Source organism: Nematolebias whitei, chromosome 2 (genome assembly GCF_014905685.2).
Source record: "Nematolebias whitei isolate Nwh7 chromosome 2, NemWhi1, whole genome shotgun sequence".
Taxonomy (NCBI): Eukaryota; Metazoa; Chordata; class Actinopteri; order Cyprinodontiformes; family Rivulidae; genus Nematolebias; species Nematolebias whitei.
This window is the reverse complement of record NC_056499.1, coordinates 47,560,787-47,571,563: the sequence shown is the minus strand read 5'-3', so window position 1 is coordinate 47,571,563 and position 10,777 is coordinate 47,560,787. Positions and strand designations below refer to the sequence as shown.

At 39.8% G+C, this 10,777-nt stretch overlaps 2 protein-coding genes across 3 annotated transcripts in view; one reads left to right on the top strand and one right to left on the bottom strand.

Annotated features, from left to right (window-relative positions):
- Window positions 1–10,777, bottom strand: part of aph1b (APH1B gamma secretase subunit) — a 442,239-nt gene that overhangs the window by 77,373 nt on the left and 354,089 nt on the right. The gene's annotated exons all lie outside the window — the stretch shown is intronic.
- LOC119424536 (lymphocyte-specific protein 1) overlaps window positions 1–10,777 on the top strand; it is a 58,003-nt gene that overhangs the window by 35,785 nt on the left and 11,441 nt on the right. Inside the window, exons 6-12 of one of the 2 annotated variants that reach the window (XM_037692032.1) lie at window positions 1,058–1,183; window positions 1,340–1,363; window positions 3,433–3,474; window positions 3,552–3,583; window positions 3,828–3,909; window positions 5,344–5,484; window positions 5,599–5,697. In XM_037692032.1, the coding sequence (XP_037547960.1) occupies window positions 1,058–1,183; window positions 1,340–1,363; window positions 3,433–3,474; window positions 3,552–3,583; window positions 3,828–3,909; window positions 5,344–5,484; window positions 5,599–5,697 (546 nt within the window). Of the gene's footprint in view, window positions 1–1,057; window positions 1,184–1,339; window positions 1,364–3,432; window positions 3,475–3,551; window positions 3,584–3,824; window positions 3,910–5,343; window positions 5,485–5,598; window positions 5,698–10,777 lie in introns of both variants that reach the window. The other variant, XM_037692025.1, reaches the window with a different exon arrangement.

Below are 10,777 nucleotides of genomic sequence, written 5' to 3'. Positions count from 1 at the left end.
TTCATGTTGCTGCTGATCTGTTTCATGTTGCTGCTGATCTGTTTCATATTGCTGTGTCCATGCGTGCTCTTCTGTTCACACAAACTCATGTTCGTGCTGCTGTTGGACATAATGTTTTTATGCTACTAGTGCTTAGTGTATTATTTAGTTGATGTTTTTCTTAGTTCATATCTTAGATCATATTACTGTTTATCTTTAATATGTATACTTTTGTTGGATGTAACTGGGACCCTGTGTCCACAATTTTGTTCCACTACATGTACCACATGTGGTGCACATGACAAATAAAGAAACTCTGACTTTGACTTTTTTGAAAATAAAAAAAACCAACATACATAATACATAAAAACCTTCCCAGCTCTTTTACAAAAGTGTGAATTAAAAAACAACAACCATATTAACATTGTCAGACACTAACTCATCTGCAGTCTGATGATGACACACGTCTTAACCTGCCCCCCCCCACCCCTTTCCCTCCTGTTTTATAAAAAAACTCCAACACATGCAGGTCTAATATATATATAATTGTACTCATTTTTAAATGTTGTAATTGTTTTAACTCAAGAGTTTTAAATGTTTAAAAATAATTTTAATTTGGTTTTTACTGTTGATCTTAACTTTTCATTTAACCAACTGTTAAAGGCCCATCTAGGGACAGGTGTTGCAAATTAGCTTTGCCTATATACACTGTGATGCTGGCATTAGATAGTTTTCATCTATGTTTCTTGTATCTGTCCCTATCAAATAAACAATAAATAAATAACATGGAGTCATAATTGACAGAGTCTGGCTTCATATCTGGAAGCAGTAAAGTCAAAGAATGTTGTTTTGGCTTGCAGGAGGCAGGAATGAAATGTACCCTGGTGACAGCAGCAATGACGTAAGAGTTGTGCTAGTCATTCATTAGCCCTTTGATGCTAACAACACAGTGTGAAAAAAGAAATGGGCACATTTCAAGTGTTCATAAAGGAATAAAATGGGTTTACTTGTTTAATCACCAGCATATTCTTCAGCAGAGTTTCATTTTAATTGACATAATTTTGAATGTGTTTTTCAGAGTTTAACTAAGTGCGATAGAAGGAGAAGCACGGAGGCAAACACGAGATCTTCAGGGTTTCTTGTTAGCACCAGCGAAGGCGAGGAGTCGTTAAACTGCTACGGCCCCATGAGTCCAACATTCAAGGTAACCCATAAAACCATAGGTGGTCTGCATTAGCCCTGTTTTTACAGGGTCTTCTGTGTCCAGTTTGCTTCCAATCAGGTGAAATGGCTGTGATAACAATGTGTTATGTTCAAAATGCCTAAAAATATATTTTTTTCCTCTTTCTTGCTCCTCCAGAAACTCCTCATACAGTTTTACCCAGTAAGTACAGATTAAGCGGCGATAATGTTCTTGCCTGTGTGTGTGTGTGTGTTTTTTGTTTTGTTTTGTTTTTTTTGTTTTTTTTTTTGGGGGGGGGGGGGGGTCTTTCCATTACCCAAACATTTTTATGGAGAGATTTCAATAAAAATTACAGAAAGTAAATCAACTGATGAACCTTATTTTAACTTATGTCTTACTTTATATTATATTTACCAAGTTCAATAATCTTTCTTATCCCCAAGGATTGTTTCACAGAAGAGACATTAAACATCCGTACTAAACAAAACATTGAGACATTAAAATAAGAGAACAGAAATCATCACTGTTCATTGAGAAGCCTGACCACTACAGGGATGAATGAGTTTCAGTCTGTTTGTTCTACATCTGGGCAGCACGTACTTGTGTCCAGATGGAAGCAACATGAACTCACCATTCATTCAACCTTTATTTATACAGGTTACATGGTGAAAGTTGAAGAGACTCAATAAAACATGAATAAAACGTACTGTATCTGTTTTTGGCAATGAGCAAACTGAAGATGGGTGTCACCACTAAATGACATTAGTCAACATAAAATAGATATGTCAGTCCATTTTGCAACTACTGAGTTAACATTTTGTATCATAGTGGCTGGAAGTCATCACAATATGTACATTTACCACTATGCGGCGCTAGAAGTATGTAGCACTGTTTCACACAGTTTTGAGCAAACCTCTCAACCTCACACACAAGCTCAGGCCACACCCCCACAAGAGAGGTGATGTTCCATGTCCCAAGAGCCAGCTTTGATAAGCTAAGGTCAGAGTGCCAAGGCCCCAACAGCTACCACCTGACCCTATGCACCGACTCGTATGGCCTCTCCTACAGGTGGTGGGCTTACAGAAAGGCAAAGTCATGTTTGTGCTGAGCCTGACACTATGGATTAAGGCCCGGTTATCAGGCACTCACAGATGAGACCCTCCCCAAGGCTTGGCTCCAGGGTGTGACTTTTATAACCCACACCCATACAAGGGAGACTGCTACTCTGTCCATACAAGTATTCTGTATTGCTCTTTGTATGGCCTGTCGCGTGAAACCAGTCTGGCTCGGGAGACTCTACCAGTGGCCATCGCCCCCAACAGCAAAGCTCCTACAGGATCATTAAGGAGCTCCAACTCCTCCACCACAATAAGGTGGTCGTTTACACAGGAAGTGAATGCCAAGTCAAAACAGAAGAGGCATTTTAACATGTTATCCACGAAAAGTCTGGGGTTCACCCCTGAGGGCACCATTAAACTCAACCAGTTCAAACCACTTTATAAGTAAAACTCCTGTTTTGGTTTTCATTGTGGATCTTTCAGCCAATCAGATGAAGTGATTCAAAGTCTATGTTCACTTCTCAGTCAGTTTAATGAAAACAAGAGTCTACTCACGACACCAGCAGTTCCTAATCAGTCAGCTGCCGTGGATGGTAGCAGTTTGTGCACTGGTACTGAGAGTAAAGAGAAGGCTCCAGTCCTGAACAAAATCCACTCCAGGTCAGAGGAGGCAATTCAAACAAACCCCCGTTACTCACCAACTAACCAACCCACCATAACTTACCAACCAACAACTGAAAGGTGCACCGAAGGGCATTTTATTCTCCTTCCTGGTTTGACGTTCACTTACTGCAGTTGACTGTGGTTGTGGGTGTGACTGATAACTTTTAGTGTTTTTTTTTTTTTTTTTTTTTTTGGTTGAAGGGATGTGGTACTGCTTAGAGCTAACCCTATCATTTCATTCTCATCAGTCCACCCAACATGTGCACACGTGTGAGAGTACTCTTACATTTTGCATGTTATGAAGTTATATTAATGCACACCTTTTTCTTCCGCTCATGATCCAGCTCTGCCACGTTTCATGAAATATAAAGCTAAATACTTTCTGCTGACTAATAACCTCTTTAACAATGAGCTTCCTGTTTCTGTCATGGTCTATGAACTCATCGGAAAAAAATTAAAAAGGGAGTGATTCAGAGATGTGTGTGCTTTCTCTGCTGCCGTTCCAGTAGTTTAGGGAGAAAGATCTCAGCTCAGTGTGCTTCTTTACAGGAAGAGGCCAACAACCGAGTCTCAACAGATGGAAAATGTACGGTGAGTGCTGCAGTACAGACGGCTGACGTCAGCGGTCACTTTGTGCGGGTGGTGAGCTGTTTCTTTCTCTCCTGCAGATAATTGAAAGAACAGAGTCTCTCAGGAGAAGGTGAGTCTGATTGGAAAATATAGACGAGATAAGTTCAACATTGAGATAAAGACTTCAGGGATCTGAGTGAACAAAAGGAACTTGAACGTTTTTAAGTATTTCAATGACAAACCCATTTATTTTTAATAAGTATGTATTGAAACTTTACACTGCAACAATTATTTTACTTTTCCACCTGTAAACACTGGGAGATGTTTTTTTTGTGTGTGAATAATCTTGTTATTTATGGTTTGTTCAAAAGCAGCAGCAACATAAAGAGGACACAAGCTCCTGTTTCTGTTTCAAAGATTGACAAAAGGCTGGAACAATACACACACGCTCTGGAGGTAAAAAAAAGAAAAAAAAAGTTTTAATTCTTCTAAATTCATTCAAGCTTTATTTAAACCAGTTGGTCCCATTGAGCCTCAGGGACTCATTTACAAGAGAGACCTGATTTAACCGAGTGATGACAACAGTAGGCAATCATAAAAGAGAGCATGTAAATTGAGAAAAAGAAGTGAAAGAAAATGGTATTAAAAAATAAGAAAAAAACAGCTGGGTTGTAAGGCGCTGTAGAAAACTAAAAACGGGAACGTCTGTAGTGGTTGTTACCAGGAACTTAACAGATGTTTAAAGACACTTAGAGAGGTTATGATTGAGAGCTTCAGATCTTTTTGCAAGGTATTCCAGGAAACAGGAGCAGAGTAGGAGAAGGCCCTTTTGCCAAGTTCAGTCCTCACTGAGGGAACACTGCAGGTAATAATGTCCTGAGAGCGCACGCTGTAGCTGCACTCACACAGAGACATGTAGGAGGAGATGTATGAAGGAATGTATGACCAAGAAGTGATTTAAAGATGAAAATGTACCAGTGAGAGAGTCTGCGTGAAGTTAATGATGTCCAGTTAACCAGTGAATACTGGGTGCAGTGGTGGGTACGATAATCACAGCCAGTTATGAATCTTAGTGCACCATGATAGACAACATCCAACATCTGCAGCATCCAACATCTGCAGGGTTCTTGTAGGAGCGTTCATGTAAATAATGTCACCGTAATCAATGGAGGGAAGGAACTTTGTCAATCTGCATGGAATTGTCTTTTAAAAATCATTGAGAAATTCCTTAATTTAAACTTGTTCATTTAAAGGAGAGAGCAGCATTGTGGCTCAGTTGGTAGAGCTGATGCCTCTCAGTGAGGTCACCAGTTCAAATCCCTGCCGGGGGCCTTTCTGGGTGGAGTTTGCATGTTCTCCCCGTGCATGCGAGGGTTTTCTCCAGGTACTCCAGTTTCCTCCCACAGACCAAAAACATGCATGTTAGACTGACTGATAACTCTAAATTGTCTCTAGGTGAGAGTTAGAATTCTTGTTTGTCTCTATGTGTCCATGTGATGGACTAGAGACCTGTCCAGGGTGTCCCCCACCTCTCACACAGTGATAGCTTTATATGGGTACCAGTGACCCCCGTGACCCAAAAAGGAAGAAGCGGATAAAGATATGTGATGGATGGAAATTTCATAAGCGTCTTTGAGTGGGCAGCTCTCTGCTCCACAGGCTGTGGTAGCTCGCTGTGGTTGCGTCAGGAAAGACAACTGGTGTAAAAACAATTTGCCAGATTCTCGTGTGAATTCGCTCGCTATGGCAACCCCTGAAGAAGGGAGCAGCAGAAAGAAAATAAACAAGCATCTTTCACCTTTATTTCTGAACTCACCTTTAATGTGAAAGGTCTTGAAACTAATCCAAACTGCATCTGAAACTTTCTGGATCTCTACTTGTTTCCTTGAGGGCTCCTCAAGAGAAGAAAAACTCAGCTGTCAGCAGCTGACGGACCTGGTGAGTTGCTCTGAACCTGTCGCCGCGAAGAAGAACCTGTTTGAAGCCGGAGAAGCCTGGAACCAAAACGTTCTCTCTGTCACCCCGTCTAAGGTCAGCGAGAAGGATCAGCATCAGTTTGATGCAGAATTGTTTCCTATTTAGTAAAAAATCTTGATGAAGGTTTTGAAGAAAATTAAAAATATATAGTTTTCTCTTTTGTCCCAGGATGCAGATAGTTTAAAAGTCGGTGTGGCTGATCTCATCAACCACTGGATTAAAGGAGGTGAAGATGGAAGCAGGAGTCGCTCTCCTTCAAAACCAGCAGTGAGTCTTGTTGTATGAATGCTTTTTAAGCGTTCACACTATTTTGACCCTGTTTATATTTTTTATTCCGACTTCTCGTTAATTTAACTATTCCGTATGTTTTTCTGCACGATTCTCGACCCACAGTTTTTAAGCTATTTGAGCAATTTAGGTATCAGAACGTTCAGCCCCTTCCAGAGAATGGTCCTATGACTGTTGGTATTGGTGCCACTTTGGCTTTTTGAAATATTTAGCCTTTTTTGTATTTATTTTTTTTTTATAGAAAATGAATTAAGCACATTTTACATCCTTCGAATCTTTAGATGTGTTTGCAACCTTTAACTGCTCCTTTCACAATTTGTTCTGGTTCAGCTTCTTTCAGCTTCCTTGTACAAATGTAAACTTTTTCAGCTACTTTCCACTAATTTCATCTGATTTTTCATGTTTTGTGCTCCTGTCAGATTCTTTCTTCTAACCACAACATTTTTCTGCTTCTTCTAACTTCTTACTGCTAATTTCAGCTTGGAATGCTCCTTTCAGTTTACTTCTGCACGTTTAAGCTTTTTCTATTATTTCAGCTGAAAGTTTAGCTGTTTATGGTTATTTAAGCCTTTTCGGCTAATTCCACAATTTTAAAACTAATCTAAACTTTTATCAGCCCAATACAGCAAAAAAAAATGTGCTCTCTCCACTTCCTTCTGGTAATTGCAGCCTCTTTCTTGTCTTTTAGCTACTATTTAGCTGGTTTTTGTTGTTGTTGCTAATTTCAGCTTTTTTTTTTCCAGATAATTTCCACTTTTTGTGCTCATTTCTGCTTCTTTCAGCCTTATTAGGCAAACATGTTCTTTCTGTTTTATTCTGCTAATTTAAGCTTGTTCTTACTTTTCAACTCCCTTTGACATTTTTAAGCTAAATTCATCTGTTTTCAGACAAAGTCAAGTTTTTCATGGTCATTTTTGCTACTTTAAGCCTAAGTAACAAATTTCTGTGCATGTCAGCTTGCTGTGCTCCTTTCAGCTTATTTCGGCTAGTTTGAGCTGTTTTTATGTTACTTTTGTTGTTTCAGCTAATTCCACATTTTTTTGCACTCATTTAAACTTTTTTCAGTCTAGTTCAGCAAAAATGTGCTCTCTCCACTTCCTACTGGTAATTTAAGCTTCTTTTTGCCGTTTTAGTTACTTTTCATATGTATATATATTTTTCTATTTTCAGCTTTATTTTGGCTAATTTCCTTTTTTGGGGGCTAATTTCTGCTTATTTAAAGCTAATTCTGCAAATGTGTTATTTCTGCTTTTTCTTTCTTTTATTATTTTTTACCAATTTAGGATTGTTCTTGCATTTCAGCTACATTTCAGCATGCTTTTTTTTTTTTAGCTAATTTCAGCTGTTTTTCAGTTCTTCTGCAATAAGTATTCACAATGCATTTTCACAGGAAATGCAAATTGTTTAGTTTTTGTTGTTGTTGTTTTTGTTTTGTTTTTGTTATAGACACTGAAACTAATTCCTCACACTTACTGCTTGGAAATTTACAGCATATGGGGATGATAACAACTAATAATAGGCCATTTAATGGCTAATAACATTCAAAGCAGGTGAAATTTTATCAAAGTAAACAGAAAACAAACAAACAAACAAAAAATAAAATCAGGAGCCTTGTTATTTTCATACTGTTTGGGTTTTTGGTTTCTGTTCTTATTCCTTTCAAACCCAGCCAGTAAGATGAGCACTTGTCCTGAGCCTAGTTGTGCTAAAGGTTTCTTCCTCATGAGTGAGTTTTTTCTTTCCACTGTCGCCTTCATGCTTGCTCAATATGAGAGTCTGCGATGAAGTTAAACTCAAAGCAGCCTGCGCCTCAGATAAATAATGTTAAATTATTACTTATATATATGAATGTTTCTGTTCAGTGCTCTGAGATGACTTCTGTTGGGACTTGGCGCTTGATAAATAAACTGAACTGAATTATTTTTCATTCAGTCACTGCTGTTGAGTAAAATCAAGGATTCCTGCCGCTTTTATTTTGAACAGGAGATTAAGGATTGTGGAAGGTCTGATAACTTATTTTTAACTACTTTAAAACATAGGTGTAAGTTTTTGAGAAAAAAACAGAATTGTATAATTTTATGTGGAGAACGTCACATTATTGTTGCAACTTTGGACACTAAGATCTTAAGTTTATCAGGATTAAGATTTCAAGATGTCTCAGTTTATGAATGACTTTTATTGCTAAAAGCTTAATCCATGTAAACAAGGCACAGCCTGAAGCTTCTCCCCACAAGAACATTTAAAGTAAAACTTTGAAATGACACAATGTTTAAAGCCCACCTTGTCACTGTGATTCATTTCATGGCTGCACTTGGTCTGGCTTCATGGATCTCCATCTGCTGCTCATCAGAGCAGTCTGACAGAGCTGACGGCAGACGTTTGCCTCCCTGTGGCAGTTTTGTTCACTCGCAGATCATTCACACACACATAACAAACGTATCTGTTGTTGATTCCCATTTTCAGGAAATAAGACCTGGTGGGCTTTAAAATAGGAAATATTTATGGGAACATGTCAGTGACATATTCTCTTCGGCAAGCGATGGAAAGGTACCCATCAACCCCCCTGGATTTAACTGTTTTTATGATTTATCTTTTATGACATTTACAATATCTACTTGTGTTTATTCAGAGTGCCTTTCAAAATAAAAGAGGGCCTTAACTAAACCAGTTTAAATAGATGTATTGTCCCCAAAAGGAAATTTGTCTTGGACATCGTGTGCTAAACAAAGCTTCTTCCATATTAAAATACACTACAAACAATAAAATCATGTGAACACCACAATAAAATGAAAACACATATTGATAAATAAAAACACACATTCCCACATCCAGCAAGTAAACAAAACAACAAATCAGACCAGAGCATCAGCAGCCTGACAAAAACTATTCAAGGATTCAAGGTTCTTTATTTGTCATCCACACCATATGTGGTCCATGTGGTGGAAGGAGATGACGTACACAGGGTCCCAGTTACATCCAACATAAAATGTAAAAGAAAAACAGTAACAAGATCTAAGATATGAACTAAGAAAAATGTTAATAAAAACACGCTCAGCACTAATAGCATAAAAACATTACGCCGAACAGCAGAACGAACATGAGTCTGTGTGAGCAGATGAGCACGAATGAACACATCAACATGAAACAGATCAGCAGCAACATGAAACAGATCAGCAGCAACATGAAACAGATCAGCAGCAACATGATGTGATTTTTCACAGTGATTATCCTGATAGAGATTCATGAATCTCTATCAGGATAAGTCTAACAGCTTCAGGGTAGAAGCTGTTCCTCAGTCTAGTGGTTCTACACTTAATGCTCCTCAACCTCCTTCCTGAGGGGAGCAGGGCAAAAAAAGTGTGTGTGCTGGGTGAGTGGGGTCCTTCATGATGCAGGTGGCTCTCTTCCAGCATCTGGAGGTGTAGATGTCTGTGATGGTGGGGAGGCTGACACCAACAGTCTTCTGTGCAGCCTTCACCACTCTCTGCAAAGCTTTTCTTTCTGCAGCTGTGCAGCCTCCATGCCACACGTTGATGCTGGAGCACAGGATGCTCTCCACTGCACACCTGTAGAAGGAGGTGAGGACTGAACTTCCCAGACCAGCTCGTCTCAGCCGCCTGAGGAAGTAGAGTCTCTGATGAGCTTTCTTGATCAGGCTGGTGGTGTTGTTGCTCCAGCTGAGGTTGTCATTCAGGTGCACACCCAAGTACTTGTATCTGGAGACCACTTCCACCGCAGATCCTCTTATGTTCAGGGGGGTGTAGGTGTTTTTGTTCCTTCTGAAGTCCACAGTCATCTCCTTTGTCTTCTTCACATTGATGTGAAGGTTATTCTCTTTGCACCAGCTCTCCAGGTGTTCCACCTCCTGCCTGTAGCTGGACTCATCATTGTTTGAGATGCATCCCACCACCGCTGTATCATCTGCAAACTTTACAATGTGACAGCCTGGATGGGTAGCTGCACAATCATACGTGAGCAGAGTAAACAGGAGAGGACTCAGCACACATCCCTGAGGAGAGCCAGTGCTGAGGGTTATGGTGAAGGAGGAGAAGTTGTGGATCCTCACAGACTGTGGTCTGTTTGTAAAGAAGTCTAGGACCCAGTTGCAAATGGAGGGTCTTAGACCTAGTGTAGATAGTTTGTACATCGGGTTTGGGGGATCATGGTGTTGAAGGCAGACGTGAAGTCCACAAAGAGCATAGGGACATAAGAGTTTTTCTGCTCCAGGTGGGTGAGAGCAGTGTGGACCATAGAGGAGATGGCGTCTTCTGTAGATCGACTGTCACAGTATGCATACTGGTGAGGGTCCTCATTGATGGTTGTTTTGATGTGAGTCATGACCAGTATTTCGAAGCATTTAGCAACTATCGGGGTGAGGGCTACTGGCCGGTAGTTATTCAGACCAGTCACTGTATAGTTCTTTGGGACTGGGATGATGGTTGCAGTCTTCAGGCAGGTGGGAACTGTTTCCAGTAAGTGAGGAGTTAAAGATGTCTGCCAGCACCTCACAGAACTGATCGGAACAGTCTTTCAGCACCTTCCCGTGGATGTTGTCTGGGCCAGTTGCTTTGTGAGGATTAATCCTTCTGAACATACTCCTTACATCGGCTGTGGTCACTCTGAGATGCTCTTCTTCCAGTGGTGAGGTGAGTCTGGTGCTGGGTGGTCTAAAAGACTGTGCAGGTATTCCTACTTTATTGAACAATCTGATGTAGGGACAAATTATTTTTTTTAATCTAAGTCTACAAGCAAGCATTCTAATCCATTTGCCAGACGTTAACAGTTTGTATTTTGAGTTGAGGATGTGAGTCGGGTCAGACAGCACCCTCCGAGCAAGTCTGATGACAGACTCATAAAAGATAGACTGCAGGGAGGGGTGATAAGTCCTTCCTATCACAAGTTCAAATGCTTCTTTCTTATTTCAATTTGATCCAAACAATCCTCATTTTCACATATGACTTCACATTGATCATTGGTAAACTTTTAATAATTCTGGAAATGTCTGTCTAAATACGAACATCCTTTAAGTAGGATCTACTTTATATATATATATATATAT